Raw genomic sequence first — 18,837 nt, 5'->3', positions numbered from 1 at the left:
CGGTTCTGGTTAGAGGCACGTGATGGTCTTTGAGATATTTTCGTTTTCTATTTATTTAAGACTTCCGCTAAATTTCATATTCCGCTGTTATTTAACTATTTATTCCCTTATTAATACAATTGGTAAGAAGTTCTAAAATAAAGGAGTTAATGATTTCTAAGTTCATGGCTTGCCTAGCTTCTACGAGTAGGCGCCATCACGACTCCCGAAGGTGGGAAGTCTGGGTCGTGACACCGATTAATTACGACACCGCTTACATAAAATTCTGCGTACGCTACTGGGTGTAGAGGTCGAAAATTAAGGTAGTGGATTAGTTATAGTTGAGTGTTTTCCTTTTTCATATTTGTATGTAGTACTAGTGTTATTCTCATATTCCCATTCTTAGATGTTATTATTACCCATTATTTACTTTGCTTCTGTTATCTTATTTTGCTTGCTATTGTTAATGCTTCTCTTTCTATAGTTTCTCCACTTCTGTATTTCCTTATCATATCTTTGTGACCATGCTTTATTTGAGCCGATCGTGTATTAGAAACAACATATTTACTACCTTTACAAGGTAGTGGTAAGGTCTGCGTATACATTACCCACCTCAGACCCTACTCGTCGAGGTTATTATTGTATACTTAGTAATAATAAAGTGAGTTAACTTGATTAAGAGAACATCACATCAAATTTTGAACTAAAACATGAAGTACTTTGGTCCAAATGAGAAGTGAACAAAAGGATAGGAGTATTACAAATTTCAATTTTCAAGGGGTAAATGGGGAAATGAGACTTTAATTAAAGGGTCCAAAACTAGAATTTTGAAAAAACCAGAAAGCGAGAGGAAAACTGTGGGTCCCACCCAGTTTCCCATGTGACTCCTCATTGTTTATCGTATAAGGAAGCCGGAAAACAGAAAGAGAGAAACAACTCAATAAAGGTAGTTCCCATTACAACGTTCGACTCCTCTTTTGTTTTTGTTGCTGTTGTTGTGTCAACCCCCTCCATTTCTACGTGCTCAGTACTTTTCGGCTAAATCCCCCTCTTCTTCTGCCATTCTTGTTTTTCATTTTCTTTTTCCTTCACTCAAAACCCAAAAGAAAAGAAAAAAAAGAACTTTTAATTCGAACCCAACAATGAAGTAACACTACTCTGTGATCTGCTTCCTAGAAAAAACGATATCGTTTAAGGTACGAGAACCGACCACATTGTATTTTCTTCCTTATTTTTTGTGTTTTAGCAGTGAGGAGAGAGCTTTCTTCTGGGTTTTGAGTAGTCTTTTGTTTTCACTGATCTCTATCCTCTCTTTCTCTCTCTTTCAGGATCAGATTATTACTACTCTTTCCTCTCTCTCTCTCTCTCTCTCTCACACACACACACACACACACACAGAACACACATTCTGGTATTTGTCTGTTCTGGTATATTTGATAGTCTTTTGTTTTGTTTTTTGCTCTTATGTAAGTGATGCATTGTGATTTTCTCTTACTGGAGTTTCTTGTTTCTGTGAACTCAGGCGATTTCAGAAGCAGATGTTCACTGAGGGTCTTGATAATAACGCCCTCAAGTGGGTTCGAGAGGTCTCATTTCTCTAATCCCTTCAATTTTCTGCAAATTTTCTTCTAATTTCTATCTGGGTTTTGTTTTTATCTAATATTCTTGAAATTTCAAATTTTGAAGTCTGAATTTAAGATATCAGATTATCTTTGTCATGTTGTGTGGTTGATTTTAACTTTGATTTTGAAATTCAGTGTGTGATAGTGACAGTTTTGGAGGTTGTTGATTTGATTTTTGTTGCATTATTTGAAAATTGAACTCAAAACTTCAGGGTTCTGGGCAGCAGACAAAGGAAGTTCCTTACTCTATTTCAAGCCAAAGATCAAGAATTGATCCTATTGTCAGCATGAGAAATGGCGGCCGCAATGTTGGACTTCCACCGCCTTCCAAATTCCGTAGTGGCCATCTATCAGGAGTTATTCCGGTATCTAGAGTTATTCCTGGAAATTTAGATGAAAGTGCATCAGCTTCTGATAATGACATGATCACTGACTCAGAAGAGGAGGTTTATGGGGGAAGATACTCACTGGATTCATCACCACACGACGATAGAATTCCTAGCACTACTGCAGCCACTCAAAGATATTACAATCTCCCACAAAGGCGTGCTACTGCGCTGTATGCAAGTGACAGTGTGTACTCTGATGATGTTAGTTCGTCAATGGAGACGTTGGGGAGAGGTCGTGGATATGTGGCCGATAGATTGCTGAGAGGAGCTAATAGAAATCCAATTGGAAGTAGTGTTTATACTGAGGAGGAATCTTCTGATTCTGCTGCAAGCTCTGAGTTTTCCTCGACTCAAGTTGGGACCAATAATGGAACCGTTCCACGATCAACAAATTATGCATCTGAGGGGTATGCGTCCAGCATTCCGTCAAGATTGAATACAGGAAACAAGACTCAGAAGGTATTAATTTGCGTTAGCTATGTTCTGAATTGAGTTTCTAATTGTATTCATCGAAAATGATATTAGCTCTAGAACTTGGTTACATAGAATTATGCTACGATGTTATTATCCATAATTGAAGCAATCATTTAAAAATATCTTTTTTAGGAATGATGCTCCTCATTAATGGTTGTCAAAAGTTGCCTAAATATGCTCCTGTATGATTTATGCATCCGCACTCTTACTTCAGATTCTGTGCATTGCCATTTCTATAATCCTCCTTTTTTTCAAATTTCCAGTTGTTAGGATAGCTCCCCTTGTTTCTAGCCAAGTAAAAACGCACACCTTTTTTGGTACCGAGCGGATCCAAACTGATAATGTGGATAATTTGATTACTTCCTCACCAAGAGCTGATGATAACATGACTATACTAAAAACGAACCATCTCGTCCCACATCCCACTTTCATAAGTCCTCACTAACATTTCAACTAGGCCTTGGAATTTAGCTGCTTCCCAATCCTGAAGATTCCTTCTAACTCTTATGTCCCAATGAACATGTCTAATCATGTCCTTATTTCTTTTGATGTATGCACTTATCTTCAGTTTCTGAAGTGGTCCGCATTGCAGTTCTTTAATTTTATCATCCGTAGTGCTGTGTAAAATCTAGAATTTAAGTACTACCTTTTGTTCTTAATCGATATCATTGATTAGTATCGAGCATAATGTTTAATCTATCCAGCTTTTATGCAATATAATTATTCAAATTATAATTTGACCATTTTAGGTGTTTTCGGTGGAATAAACAAAGGATATTGAATAGTATAAAGTAGTATTGCTCATGGCTAAAAAGAACTCCCTGGCATGAGTGGCCAGTTGAATGCTCTATTGTTGCTACATGTTTCCAGTATTGTGTTAGTCACTTAGTTTTGGAATTTTTTTGAGGTTGACTAAGGATAAGCTGATATACTTCTATTGATATTGTCTACTTTTTTTCCCTTATTCCTTATTTCATTCTGGAGTAAAGCACAACAGTTCCTTTTTTCTCCTGGCACTATCCCCACTGTGAAAATAAATTCAATCTAGAACTTGCAGAAATGCAGGGTAAGGCTGCATACAATAGACCCTTGTGGTCCGGCCCTTCCCCGGACCCCGCGCATAGCGGGAGCTTAATGCACCGGGTTGCCCTTTTTAATATGTCAAATGGATTATCAATTGCATCATATCTTGAATGAGATTTACTATTGGATCAGCTGGATGTATTGATTGCCATATTTCTCAAGGATGTTTCTAGTAAGCTTAGGAGATGTTCAACCGCTGTAAGTTGATGAGGATCCATGTTTAGTATAAACTTTTGAACTTGCTGCTTATTAGGTATGTGCTTCATTCTAATGGAATAAGAATAATGGTTGATGGATGAATAATCTGATTAGCTCTTGTTGATGGCTACATTTCCTTTTCCACTTTGCAGAATGTTTGCCAGTTGAATTTAATTTTTTCTACTAGTGCAGCGGAATTTTCGTCATGTATCACATGGTTCCTTGTATTTTCTAGAGAAAGTGGACACGCTCTTGTGAAGCTAATTCAATCACTTGCAGGATATGACCTCTGGGAATTTACAGAAGAAGGCCACTTCTGATGAAGAGGTTCCCAGTGCACCTCCATTTTGTAGTTCTGCTGCCGAAATCAAAGAAGTTGATGAATGGGTCCCTGCCTCTAGAGCAGTTAATGTGCAATCTACAGCAGAAGATAGTGGTCTCTCAACTAAGGCAAATAGTAACATTCCTTCTGGCTTAAACGACCAGGTCAAAGTTCCAAATCATTCTGACTCACCTGTGAGGTTAGTGTTCACAAACCAGTTGCAAAACCTAAAGCTATATCTTTTGCTTGGGCCCTAGTGCCTTCCTTCTTTGAAAGCACAGTACTTCCTGAATTTCAGCCTATATCTGCTTGCATATGTTTTCCAGGACGACAGCTGCTGCTGTAGAAAGTGGAGGACCTTCGGGTTCTTATCCTGCTCGCCTTCCAACTTTTCATGCCAGGTATCTTTACTGGTAACGCGAACAAATGTCCATTGTCTAGTTACTCTTCAGGTATTATCAGTGATGATTTTCTGTCCAATACAGTGCACTAGGGCCATGGCATCGTGTGCTTGCTTATGATGCGTGTGTTAGGCTTTGCCTGCATGCTTGGGCTAGGGGTTGCTTGGAAGCTCCGATGTTCTTGGAGAGTGAATGTGCTCTCCTAAGGAATGCGTTTAGGTCAGTTTTTCTTCCTGTTCCACGTTATTGAGCATACGTGCTCATAGAGTTCTTGTGCCCTTGTAAATGAAGAACCCAATTAATCTTGTCTCCTGTATGGATTTACAGGTTACAACAAGTTCTATTACAATCAGAGGAGGAATTAATGGTAAATCGCTCTTCAGAGCTTCCTAAGGAGGCGGCTGCCGCAAAACCTAAGCAAATGGTTGGAAAGATGAAGATCCAAGGTAACCCATGATATTTACTTGCAATATTTCAGGGTAATACTACCGAAGAAATCTCTCATTGACCTTATTCTGATTTTGCAGTTAGGAAGGTTAAAATGGGCCTGGACCCACCTACTGGCTGCAGTTTTTCTTCCTTGAAAACACCAAAAATAAAGATGGAATCTGTTAGATATCACCTATCAAATTTGCGGTCAACAATCTCTTCAGGGTGGCAAGCAGTTCGCAAAGTCCGTTTTGCTCCTCGTATACCTGCAAATGGTTCATTCTCGCGCCAGAGTTTGGCATACATGCAGGCGAGCACCCAGTATATAAAGCAAGTTTCTGGACTCCTGAAAATTGGTGTGACATCTCTACGCAGCAGTCCGTCGTCTTATGAAGTTGTTCAAGGTAAAGAAGTTCATGTAAAACATACCAACTTATAGGGAGCTTTAAAATAATTGGTATTGTGGGAAATTTTTATACTTGACCTTTCTCTATATCATTCACCTTTCATCCTCTCTCACTTTAAGACCTATGTGGCACAAAAACTCTGACCATAGAGGCATTTTTTTCTTTATAAAAAATTTATAAGGTAATGATTCTATTTGCTAAATGTTATCTCACCCAAGAAACCTTATATGTGATCAGAGACATACTATTGTTTATTACGACTAAAAAGTTCAATGGAAGAGGATGCTATAAAGATGCAACCTGGATCAGGCGAAACCCACATTTTGTAAGTTTCTCTTTGTCCTTCAGGCTTCATCCTACTTCCATTTTATTGAGTTTGTTAAATGAATATTTTGTCTTTGGAGGACTGCTATAATGTTTGGATTGTGATGGGAACATCTTTACAGCTTTCCAGATAGTTTTGGAGATGACCTAATTGTTGAAGTCCTGGATTCCAATGGAAAGCATTATGGTCGTGTCCTTGCTCAAGTCGCCACCATTGCTGAAGAACCGGTAAACCTGTCAGAATTCTACTTAGTCATCAACTATCATAACTGCTTCAGTTAGCTCGTGATGCTTACGTAAAGATTCATTCAGGGTGAGAAACTTCGATGGTGGTCTGTCTATCGTGAACCAGAGCACGAGCTTGTTGGCAAAGTACAACTCTTTATAAATTACTCAGCTACATTTGATGAAAATAGTCATCTTAAGGTGAGTTTTGTCATGCTTTCAAGCATTTCTACAACTAAAAGAAGAGTAAAAGAATTATTTATCTACGTTGGCTCATGTAATTTTGCTTAATGAATTGCTTTCCAAGTATGTATTTTAGAGAGAGGAAAAGAGAAGATAAGAATGCAACACCTTCTGACTTTCAAATCAGTATTTGTGGACTTCCGTAGATACTGAGCCTGTCTTGTTCGTCATTTCACTCCTCCCCCACATTTGATTACAATGATATGAAGCTGACTCTTTTGAAATGGAAACATATGAAGCTGACTTGTTCATTTCTTATTATCTATTGTTATCTTGGTGGAGTTCTTCTGTGGAAATGTGTAATGTGCTTTTATTTGACCATTAAAGATTTGCTGGAATCCCCTGCTCAAAAAAGTTATGCGGAGAAAATGAAAGCACAATTAGATAACGAATTTCTATAATCTGACACTTTTTTGGTTTCGTCCTATCATAGTGTGGTTCGGTTGCAGAAACTGTTGCTTATGACCTGGCACTTGAAGTTGCAATGAAGATTCAGCAATTCCAACAAAGAAACTTGACACTACATGGTCCTTGGAAATGGTTACTCACTGAGTTTGCATCATACTATGGAGTTTCTGATGCATATACTAGATTAAGGTACAATCCATTTACATTTGCTTGTTTTATCCGACTCCTTATTCTGTGCTAGCTTGTATTAATTTTGCAACATCAACTGTTCAGGTACCTTTCATATGTCATGGATGTCGCAACACCAACTGCTGATTGTCTTACAATTGTGCATGATCTTTTGTTGCCTGTAATAATGAAGGGCCGTTCTAAGAGCACCCTCAGTCATCAAGAGGTAACACTTGTAAACCGAATTGAATCTGATATATCCCATATTGCAGATTGGACATTGATGCTGTCTTGTGTCTCTATGATTCCAAGTTATTCTGTGACTTCATTGTCTTCAAAGTTGTATTCGATGTCTGTATTTTTTTTATAAAAGCATGGCCTACAATTTGCTCACATCTCTCTCCTAAGTACTGACTTTGCACAATGTTTGCTTGCTACCTACAGAATCGTATTTTGGGGGAAGTTGAGGACCAGATTGAACAGATCTTTGCGATGGTTTTTGAAAACTACAAGTCATTGGATGAGTCAACACCATCAGGGATAATGGATGTTTTCAAACCCGCTACGGGGGTTGTACCACCTGCATTGGAGCCTGCTGTTAAACTATATTCTCTACTTCATGATATATTATCTCCTGAAGCTCAGAACACACTGTACAGCTATTTCCAGGTCTGGAAGCTGGCACATATCTCCCTATATCTTCTGTTTCTTATATGCAGTTTTTGGCATTAATGTTTGATTGTACAGGCCGCTGCTAAGAAAAGATCAAGACGGCACTTGACAGAGACTGATGAATATGTCAGCGGGAATAATGAAGGACTCTTGATGGATGCAGTTACTGTGTCTACTGCTTATAAAAAAATGAAGTCACTCTGCATGAACATCAGAAATGAAATTTTTACTGATATGGAGATTCACAATCAAAATATACTTCCAAGGTATGTCTAATTTTAAACTATACCAAGATTAGTACGTGTCTAAAGTAAACTTACTTTTAGATTGATTAGTAATTACAACAAGTTGTTACTCACATCACTCAAATTATATATGCGAAGATGGTAAAGTGAAACTTCCAAGGTATGTCTAATTTTAAACTATACCAAGATTAGTACGTGTCTAAAGTAAACTTACTTTTAGATTGATTAGTAATTACAACAAGTTGTTACTCACATCACTCAAATTATATATGCGAAGATGGTAAAGTGAATTGACTTTTTTGATAAAACAAACGTTAACATTGTTAAGTGTCTCACATGGTTTAGGGAATGTGTTATTGTTTCCTTATATGGTCTTGAGCAATCCTCACCTCTTGTGCTAGCTTTTGAGGTTGAATAGACTCAAAGTCCATTTTCTTAACATGGTATCAGATCCAAACCCATCCCTGTTCTTAATTTACCTAACGTCGGGCCCCATGTTATATTATCCATGCATAAGACGGTTACTCCTAGGGTTGCAGAAGGGTATGAAATGTCCCACATTGGCTGAGGAATGAACTGTTGTTTCCTTATATGGTTTGGAAATCTTCGCTTAATGAGCTAGCTTTTGAGGTTGAGTTAGACCCAAATTCCATTTTCTCAACAGATATGATCCTCCGTCCACCCTCCCCCCTCTGCCTCTTCTTAGCCCCCTTTCTCTCGTGCTTATGCATTGCATCTGCATTTCTTCTTTCATGCATAATACCAGTAAGCATGTTCTTTTATGACAACGAGTCCTAGGAGCATTTCTTGTACAATAAACGAGTCCAATGCCAAAAAAGAATCATTATTTGTTGTCATTTTTCGTAGCATTCCTAACTGTTTCAATGTTTTCAATTCTCTGTGCAGCTTCATAGACTTGCCGAATCTTTCCTCAGCCATATATAGTGCAGAACTTTGCTGTAGATTGCGTGCATTCCTGATTGCATGCCCCCCTGCTGGCCCTTCTCCTCATGTGACTGATCTTGTCATTGCAACAGCAGATTTTCAGAGGGATCTTGCCTGCTGGAATATCAAGTAATTCTTGCCTCATAGGTGCACTTTTTGATACATAAGATTTATATGCTAAATAGTGTAATGTTTTATGAAACAACCTGTGCAGGCCCATTAAAGGAGGAGTTGATGCGAAAGAGTTGTTCCATTTGTATATTATCCTGTGGATCCAGGATAAGCGGCTCTCTTTGCTGGAATCTTGCAAGCTGGACAAGGTACTAACTGAGGCTTTATCAGGCACTGTTTAAACCCTTATCTACTCTCTCTTGACTTGGTTCTATTATCCCCCACTATGATGAACCGCATTTCATATGATATACGTGTTTGGTGTGATTATTTTCCCGGACAGCAATTCGTGTGTATCAAACTCGTTTTCGTTCCAGCACGTCTCACTTACATAATCTTGCACTGTGCTATATTCTTTATTTATTTATTTATTTATTATTATTATTATTTGCGTTTTAATCTTTTGGATTAAGCCAGTCAATGCCTCTGTTTTTCTTTTCTCTCGTTTAAACATGCTTGCAGCTTCCTTATTATGATGAGTTTTGCATGTAAGCATGTAAGTGGAGGCTGGATGTGGATTTCAAGTGGATCCAGTATACAAAGGGATGAGAACCTAAAATCTAGATTAGGCTTCTTAATTTTCAGTAACCTAAAAGAAGGACAGGAGCAGCTTGAAAATATTGAGTCTTCATTTGGATGTCAAGATAGTTGCTAGAAAGCTTTTTCTTGAAAAATTTACAATAAAGTAAAAGAGAATCAAATTCATTTTCTTGCATGCGTTTGTTTGAGAGGAAAATGAAAATTTTAAATAAGAAGTTGTAAATCTTGCACTTTTTGCAGGGTTTAATTTGGAGGAAAGTTTATTTGGTGTGGGAGTTTTCACTTACTGCTTCCCAGATGCAATGCAAATTTAGCAACTAAAAGGAACTTGTAATTGAAACTACTAGGGTCTAGATTTATTGCTTTTGCTTAATTTTTTAAACAACAACAACAAACCCAGTGTGTTTCCACAAGCGGGGTCCGGGGAGGGTAAGATGTACGCAACCCTACCCCCCTACCCTGGGAGGACAGAGAGTTTCGTATAGACCCTCGGCTAAAGAAAGAATGAAAAAAAGTCATGCCAACAAGTAGTGACAACAGTAAGATAAAACAAGAAGGTCGAAGCCAAGAAAGCACTTAAACACTAAGGGGTCGTTTGGTAGGAAGCATTAGATAAGCTAATGCATGCATTAGCTTTGTGTATTAATAATACATTGTTTGGTAGACATTTTGAACCTATGCATTAGTTATGCAAGCATTAGTTATACATCCTATTTGGTATTATCCTATGCATAACTAATGCATAGAAAACAATGGTATTAGCAATGCAATGGGTTTTAATGCATGCATTAGCTTAGTTAAAGACAAAATTGTCCTTCAAAATTTATGCTTGATTAAAATATGCTAGTTAGTATATTAATGCAAGTTCAAAATAATCCAAATAGTGAGAAATAAAATTATATCCCTAGTAAATAAATAAATACTTAGCATATTTCCTTTTTTATAAATAAATATTTAATTTTATTTTACGATATAGGTAGACAAATAAAATAATTTTTTTAAAACTTTTTCATATAAAAACATTTCTCAACATATGTTTCTTTTAAAAAGTTCGAGTGGACTAATTTTGAGGACATTTTTGTAAACAAACAATTCTTTTAGAAACTGTGCAATGCTTTAATACATCAAACCAAACAATGGATAAGAAATATGTCAGCATAACTAATACCAGCATAACTAATGCAAGCATAACTAATACCAGCATTACTAATACACCCTATTCAGCATTATTCTTATGCACCCTACCAAACGACCCCTAAGTAGTAATAACAATCTAAGAATAAAGAGAAATCATACTAACGCTAATGGTATCGCACCAAGAAGACATAGGGAGAATGCTCGACTACCTACTAACCTACTACCCTAATCCTCGACCGCCACACCCTCCTATCAAGGGTCATGTCTTCAGTAAGCTCCAGCTGCGTCATGTCCCGCCTGATCACTTCTCCCCAAGACTTCTTAGGCCTACCTCTACCCCTCCTAGACCCACCACTGCTAACCTCTCACACCTTCTAACAGGGCCTTCTGTGCTCCTCCTCTTAACATGCCCAAACCATCTCAACCTCGCCTCCCGCATCTTATCCTCCACGAGGGCCACACCTACCATATCCCGAATAATATCATTCCTAATCCTATCTAACCTGGTATGCCCACACGTCCATCTCAACATCCTCATCTCAGCTACTTTCATCTTAATTTTTTAAGATGGGTCAATTCATATAGCAATGGAATCTTAGTTTTATATGCTTGCTTATATGGAAAAGAAAATTTGACTCTTTACACTACTGACAGCTTCCGTAATTCTGCATCAAGTTAATATAGGCATTCAGTTAGCACTGGTTTTCACGTTCTGCTGATATATTCTATCCTTTATCCTTTCCTGATTGGTGCTGAATAAACTCATTATCTCACAGGTGAAATGGTCGGGAGTGAAAACACAGCATTCAACAACCCCGTTCGTTGATGAAATGTACGAGCGCCTGAAAGAAACTCTAACTGACTTTGAGGTCATCATCTGCCGCTGGCCGGAGTACACATTTGCATTGGAGAATGTATGCCCTGATTATTCTTGTTTTTCTTTACTACTCAATGCATGAAAATATTCTATTGTTGGCAAAACGGGGAGGGGGGGGGGGGGATTTTAGTACAATTTTCTGAAGCTTGTTGCATTTTTTAACCATGTCATTCAAAAGGTTCATTAACTGTCTAAAGTAGTGAACATTTTGAAGACCTATTAATTCTAACAACTGATTAAGTTGATCATTCGGACCTTTCAATTCATACATGTAGATCTCAGACCTCTGAATGATTAACAGTGAAACAGTAGTTATTGAATACCAATTTCCCAGTACTCATTATCCCTTTTCTTTGGTTTCTTCTGTTTCTGCCTGTCCTTACTAAAACCTGGAAACTGTGCACAGTGTGGATATACCAGTATATAATCTGCCAGTGCCAAGGTTGATTTATTTAGTTGCTGAAGAGGACTGGTGCATTGTAGACTTCCCCATTGGGATGTTGTATGAAAAGGAAACTTGTTACATAGGGATTTTTATTTCCTTTTCATTTTCCCTTTTTTGCTTCATTTTCTTCTTCTGTGAGTGAACATATTGTTGCTTGCTTGAGATAAAAGGAATCAAATGGATGGTAGCAAACGAGCTGCTGTTGCACTCTGCGTTCATGTTACATTTTATTTATTTTTCTTTTGTTATAACTACTATTTTGTTTTATAGTTAACACTTCTCTTTTTGTATTTCTCTTAATGTCATAAAGGCCATTGCTGATATTGAGAAAGCAATTTTGGATGCACTAGAGAAGCAATATGCAGATGTCTTGTCACCATTAAAGGAGAATTTGACACCCAAGAAGTTTGGCCTCAAATATGTGCAAAAACTTGCCAAAAGATCAGTTTGCCCATATATTGGGCCAGATGATGTACGTATCCTCGTAGCTCTGCCCTTCATCAATTTTTATTCATATATTTAGGCCTGAAACATGTTCCTTCTTTCAGCTGGGTATTCTTTTGAATTCAATGAAGAGGATGCTTGACATTCTGCGCCCAAAAATAGAGCAGCAATTTAAGTCCTGGGGTTCATGTATCCCCGAAGGAGGGAACACCGCCCCTGGAGAGCGCTTGAGTGAGGTGACTGTGATGCTTCGCTCTAAATTCAGAAATTATGTGCAAGCAGTCATCGAGAAGCTCGCAGAAAATGTAAGTTTTGCCCTACATTTTGGTTAAATCTAAAATTGAAAGGAATCCACCTAGATAATGCACAAACTAAAGGCCAAATACATAGGCGGCCCCTTAAAGCTGGCATAATAAAGTCTATACATATTGAACTAAAGTCACTTACAAAGAATGCCAATTAAACACTTCACACAATGTGCATAAATAAGTTCAGGCGCATGACAACAAATACTTCTGACGTGGCAAATCAGACAAATAATCGAAAGCCACGTGGAAATATTAAAAAACCCCTCCTCTTCCTGACAACTTTGGATCCCCTGTCCGGTCCCCTCCCCTCTGTTCTTCTTCGTTCTTTGTTCTTTCAGTCTTCTGCTTTTTCGTTTGCTTCTTTCTTCCTCTTCTACAATTTCATCTTTTGCTTCTTTTCTTCTAAATCTACATCCAAAATCCGGAGCTTTCTTCCTTTTTTCTCTTAATATATATTTCACACTACAGAACACCCTTTTTGCCCTTTTCTTGATCACATTCATCACCCAACACTTATCTTCCATTTTTATTTGGTCAAAAATTAAGTTCATTTGCTATTTCAGTATTCTACTGGTTTTAATTTAAATCTTTTGAAATATTGATGGTGAGATGATAACAATACGAAATAACACCTGTAACTACCACGACCAGGAATTACAGTCACACTAAGGCCACTCAAAACTGTAAATATTTGATATATAAATAATCCAAATATTCATAAGATGGGAAATAACTGGTTTGGTTTCACTTGACTGAGTTGACTAGAACGCCAGTGTAAAAATCTGGTTGAAGGTGGCGTTTTGGGGTTGAAAAAGAGTGGTCTTTAGTTTGTGAAAGGTTGTTAGAGCTAAACAACAGAAGCTAAGATCAAGATGAAGTTAAGCTTGTCGGCAAGAGTTGTCTGCAATGGCTCCAGTAAGATGATCCGTGATTTATTCGGGGATGGTTAAAGGTGGCTCGGAGATTAAAGTTGGTGATGTGGTTTTAAAACAAAAATGATCTTTAAAAAAAAGAGAAAAAAAAAAAGAAAAAATATGTTTTTGATCAACTCACGCGGTCAAGAGATGTAAAAAACACTTTCTTGCCGTATCAGCTATTGTGTTTAATTGGCACGCTTTTGTTGGGTTAGAGTGGTCAATAGGTACAGCCTTAGTTAAAGTGTCCAAATGAAAATTGGTCCAACTTTGAGGGGCTGCATATGTATTTGGCCGAAACTAAATACAAGGTGAGAATAAAGTCAATGCTTCATCTAAAATAATTCTTTTTTTTTGTTTTCACTATTTGGATTGAGGGGAGAGTAAAGTGCACATGATGTATTTAGTAGGCTCTGTTATGCAGATCTTATGCTGCTGATTTAGCAGTATTTGATTCATTCATTAAAAGAAACTCGTAACTGATACCCATAATTGAATTTTCATAAGTAGCACCAGTCAGATTCTGCATTTTATCTCTTTCAAACCAATCCATAGACTGACTACTAAACTAATATCACTGTTCCTGCTTCAGACGAAGTTGCAGAGCAACACAAAGTTGAAGAAAATTTTACAAGATTCCAAGGAGAGTGTCATAGAATCAGACATTAGAAGTAAGATGCAGCCATTGAAGGAGCAACTTACGAGTACAATAAATCACCTTTACACCATATTTGAGCCTAATGTATTCATCGCAAGTTGTCGAGGCTACTGGGACAGGATGGGACAGGTTAGTTTGAACTTATGGTTGATAGCTTAGTGTTCATTTTTGTGCAAAAATTATTACTAATTTCACTCTGCTGCAGGACGTGCTAAGTTTCTTGGAAAGCAGGAAAGAGAACCGGGCTTGGTACAAGGGCTCGCGAATTGCAGTCTCTGTAAGTAGCAACATCGTTTTGCTAGTTACCAACTATAAAGTTAAAACAACATTCTAGCACAAAGTGCATCCAATTTTATCATTTTGTGTATTTGACTTTTGCAGATCCTAGATGATACATTTGCCTCTCAGATGCAACAGCTTTTAGGTAATTCGCTTCAAGAGAAAGACCTTGAGCCTCCAAGGTCCATTCTTGAAGTGCGTTCCATGCTTTGTAGAGATGCAACAAATAACAAAGGACCAACTTATTATTACTAGATGTAATTATGTATAGATGTCCTATTCATTTTACTTTTCAGTTTCATTTTTTCGTTTCTTTTTGGTCCCGACAACGAAAAGAGAAAGAAGGGTGTAGTAGCTATAGCCTATAGCCTATAGGTGGATTCGCCTCAGATTAGGGGGGGACGTCGGTGCTGAGGAGATGTGCTCTCTTATGGTGTTTTAGGCCTGCTACAGAAGAATAGGATATAGTTTCTCACACAGTCATTTTTGTTGTGGAAGCAGGTTACTCTACTGCTCCTGCTGTATTAATAGCGATATAAAAGACGTATAGCAATTCACTTTTTATTCCAGGTCTTGAATTACAGACTACCAGATTTCTCTTCCTTCGAGCAAGAGTTAATATGCAGCTCTCCTTGTTTATTACAAACTTAAGAGAAGCGGCAGCTGCTGCCTAACTCAACCATATAAGTAGCTCAGCGACGAGGATTGTCCACCGTTATCTATATCTATCTATATTCTATATTATTATAAAAACATGAATAATTTATGCTAAATATTATGAGACAAAAATAACCTTTAAATATTGACAAACTTTTATACCCTTTATTAACTTAATATCTCTAAAATATTAATGTACAAAAATGTAAATTGTAGAGTACAAGTCAAAATCTAGAATCTAAGTTCAAGTTAAAAAGTTAAAAACGCTATATTTGTCAAAGTGTGGAATCCAAGCACAAGTTTAAATCACATATTGTCACGATCTGGATTTCCCACCCTCGGGAGTCGTGATGACACCTACTAGTGAAAGCTAGCCAACATTGCATAAACAGTGAAAATTTAAAAGCGGAAGACTGAAATGTAATATTTTAATAAAGATGTCAATACCAATCCATACATAAACTATCCAAAATTGGTGTCACAATTCCATAGATTGTCTAGGAATACTACAAATAAAGGCCCGAAAGAGTTAAAACAAACACTGTCTCTGGAATACATAAAAGAAACAGAATAAAAGGATAGGAGAACACGCCAAGGCCTGCGGACGTTTGCAGGACTACCTCGGAATCTCCGACAGGACTGAAGGCAGAAACCCAAAGCTACGATCGGTATGCTCCATCGGGATCTGCACACAGTGCAGAGTGTAGTATCAACACAACCGACCCCATGTGCTGGTAAGTGCCTAGCCTAACCTCGACGAAGTGGTGACGAGGCTAGGACCAGACGACCAAATAACCTGTGCAGTTTAATCATATACAATGGAAAATAAAAACAGGAATGTACAGTTAGGGATGAGAGGGGGAAACATGCTGCGGGGAAACATCAAATGATAATAGAAGGACATCAGGTAAATATAAGGAACACCATAACTCAATTATCAACAGGAATCAGAAATCAAACAAGTGCACGACATCACCCTTCATGCTTTTACTCTCGTCCTCACCATAAGAATCAATATAATCTGCACGGCATTACCTTTCGTGCTTTTACTCTCGTCCTCACCATGAAATCAATATAATCAGTACGGAATGGTGCATCGTGTGGGACGGCATCACCCTTCGTGCTTTTACGCTCGTCCTCACAAAATCATACACGACATCACCCTTCGTGCTTTAACACTCTCTCACCAAAACAATGCACGGCATCACCCTTCGTGCTTTAACACTCTTCCACACCCAAACAACAATCACAAGCAATAAGGGCAAGGAAATAAATAAAGTCACAATAAAATCCCGGCAAGGGAGCAATAGTTCAACAATCAAATCCTGGCAAGAAAACAATATCAAAAGCATCAACATCCCGGCAAAGGGAGATATCATTAAAAACAACAACATCCCGACAAGCGAGACAATATAATAATTCTATTCTTCTTTTCACATTTACTTTACAACTCACTTCACAACTTGAGCCAATGCTCTATAAGGTTCAATTGCTAGTTATACTTCCACAATTCATTATACAACTTGAGCCAATGCTCTTCAATATTGAAATACCACTATTACTTCCACAAGCTTTGCTCAACAATAGAAGTCATCCGTAAGGCATGAACAATACAAACAGAGTCACATTATTCATAGTATAAGACTCACGGGCATGCTTGAAACCAACGTATAGATACTCGTCACCATGCCTCAACAAATAACACATAGCAAATAGGACACAACTCCTAATCCCTCAAGCTAAGGTTAGACCAAACACTTACCTCGATGCCACAGACACAATTCAAGTCTCAACTATCGCTTTACCTCTTGATTCCACTACCAATTCGCTTGTATCTAGCCACAAGTTACTTAACTATATCAATAAATGCTAAATGAATCTATTCCAATGCATGAAAATAGGTTTTCTAAAGTTTTTCCAAAAAGTCAAAAATCGACCCCGGGCCCACATGGTCAAAACCCGATTACTCATTCCCCCACAAACCCAAATATATAATTTGTTTTGAAACAGGACCTCAAATTGAGGTCCAAATCCCCAAAATTTTAAAAAGTCTAGGTTCTACCCAAAACACCCAATTTCCCCATGAAAACCTTTGATTTTGAGTTAAAATCATGAGAAAAGATGTTAAAGATTAATAAAAACAAGTTAGAAATGACTTACAATCGATTTGGAAGAGTACTTGTCCTTGAAAAATCGCCCAAGAGTGTTTTGGTTTTGAAAGGGTTTGAAAAATGAAAGATTTTCGGCTAAGTTATGAATTTGCAGGTTGCAGATGTCGCAATTGTGACCAGGGTTCGCAATTGCGAACCCTTCAGACAACTGCTATCATCGCATTTGCGATTACTGTTCGCAATTGCGAACTCGCTTTTGCGATGGGATTGTCGCATTTGCGACACTGAAGGATTCCAGGCCACTTCGCAAATGCGATGGGCCCTTCGCATTTACGATATCGCTTTTGCGATGACTTCGTCGCATTTGCGACCCCAAGGCAGACCAGGTCTTTTTTGCATTTGCGATAAACGTTCGCATTTGCGAGCCATGCTTCGCATTTGCGAAGCCTGCAGACCTGCAACATACAAGCTAAAAACTTGCAACTTCCTAAGTCCAAATTTCACTTCGAGGCCTATCCAAAACTCATCTGAGCCCTCGGGGCTCCAAACCAAACATGTACAATAACCCAAAAACATCATACGGACTTGCTCGTGCAATCAAATCACCAAAATAACATCAACAACTATGAATTTATCATCAAAATTAAAGAAAATCTTAAGAACTTTCAAAGTTTCAAATTTTACAACTAAGGTTTCGAATCACGTCATATGACCTCCATTTCTCACCAAATTTTACAGGCTCAACTTAAATCACATATAAGATCTGTACCGGGCTCCGGAACCAAAATACAGGCCCGATACCATCAAATTCCAAATCCAAACAATTTCATTTCCAAACACTTATATATATTCCAGAAAATAATTTTCTTTAAAAATTCATTTCTCGGGCTTGGGACCTCAAAATTTGATTCCGGGCATACGCCCAAGTCCCATATTTTCCTACGGACCCTTCGGGACCGTCAAATCACGGGTTTGGGTCCGTTTACCCAAAATGTTGATCGAAGTCAACTTAAATTCTTTTTAAAGGCAAAATTTATCATTTTTCATAGATTTTCACATAATGGCTTTCCGACTACGTGCCCGTACTGCGCACACAAATCGAGGTGAGATAGAAAGAGGTTTTTAAGGCCTCGAAACACAGAATTTATTTCTAAAACAAGTGATGACCTTTTGGGTCATCACATTCTCCACCTCTAAAATAATCGTTCGTCCTCGAACGGATATAAGAAGAAAGTACCTGAGTTGGGGAAAAGATGGAGATAACGGCTCCGCATATCGGACTCAGACTCCCAGGTCGATGCCTTAGTAGGCTGACCTCTCGACTGAACACGTCAGAAGGGAAACTCTTCGATCTCAACTAACGAACCTACCGGTCTAGAATAGCTACCCGCTCCTCCTCATAGGACAAGTCTTTGTCCAACTGGACAGTGCTGAAATCTAACACGTGGGATGGATTGTTGTGATACTTCCGAAGCATGGACACATGAAACACTGGATGCACGGCTGATAAGCTCGACGACAACGCAAGTCTGTAAGCCACCTCTCCCACTCGATCAAGAATCTCAAATGGGCCAATGAATCTAGGGCTAAGCTTGCTCCTCTTCCCAAATCTCATCATGCCCTTCATAGGCGACACCCGAAGCAATACCCGCTCACCGACCATGAATGCCAAATCACGAACCTTACGGTCGGCATAACGCCTTTGCCTGGACTGAGCTGTACGAAGCCTATCCTGAATGATCCTGACCTTGTCCAAGGCATC

The 18,837-nt window shown here is 38.2% G+C and overlaps 1 protein-coding gene across 3 annotated transcripts; it reads left to right on the top strand.

Annotated features, from left to right (window-relative positions):
- Positions 1-900: 900 nt before the first annotated feature.
- Positions 901-14,910, top strand: LOC107789232 (uncharacterized). 3 transcript variants are annotated; one of them, XM_075232726.1, is made up of 24 exons: positions 914-1,175; positions 1,308-1,390; positions 1,502-1,565; positions 1,814-2,449; positions 4,025-4,266; positions 4,394-4,468; positions 4,553-4,687; positions 4,796-4,914; positions 4,996-5,301; positions 5,542-5,629; positions 5,751-5,856; positions 5,941-6,054; positions 6,530-6,693; positions 6,778-6,898; positions 7,117-7,341; positions 7,420-7,610; positions 8,496-8,663; positions 8,749-8,854; positions 11,159-11,296; positions 12,015-12,176; positions 12,253-12,453; positions 13,963-14,157; positions 14,234-14,305; positions 14,410-14,910. In XM_075232726.1, exons 3-24 carry the CDS (start codon positions 1,518-1,520, stop codon positions 14,560-14,562), a joined length of 3,765 nt encoding a protein of 1,254 aa, XP_075088827.1. In that variant the 5' UTR covers positions 914-1,175; positions 1,308-1,390; positions 1,502-1,517; the 3' UTR covers positions 14,563-14,910. The 3 variants fall into 3 exon arrangements, with proteins under 3 accessions (XP_075088826.1, XP_075088827.1, XP_075088828.1); XM_075232727.1 differs by having other exon boundaries at positions 1,308-1,406; XM_075232725.1 differs by lacking the exon at positions 1,308-1,390 and having other exon boundaries at positions 901-1,175.
- Positions 14,911-18,837: the final 3,927 nt, after the last annotated feature.

This window comes from Nicotiana tabacum, chromosome 16, assembly GCF_000715075.1.
Source record: "Nicotiana tabacum cultivar K326 chromosome 16, ASM71507v2, whole genome shotgun sequence".
Taxonomy (NCBI): domain Eukaryota; kingdom Viridiplantae; phylum Streptophyta; class Magnoliopsida; order Solanales; family Solanaceae; genus Nicotiana; species Nicotiana tabacum.
This window is presented reverse-complemented; position numbering and strand designations above follow the sequence as displayed.

Excerpts from the sequence above, each read along its gene's own strand:
- LOC107789232 (XM_075232725.1), top strand. The coding sequence starts at position 1,518 with ATGTTCACTGAGGGTCTTGATAATAACGCCCTCAAGTGGGTTCGAGAG. Across the intron at positions 5,857-5,940 it reads CCACCATTGCTGAAGAACCG|GGTGAGAAACTTCGATGGTG; the intron begins GTAAACCTGTCA and ends AGATTCATTCAG. Across the intron at positions 6,899-7,116 it reads GCACCCTCAGTCATCAAGAG|AATCGTATTTTGGGGGAAGT; the intron begins GTAACACTTGTA and ends TGCTACCTACAG.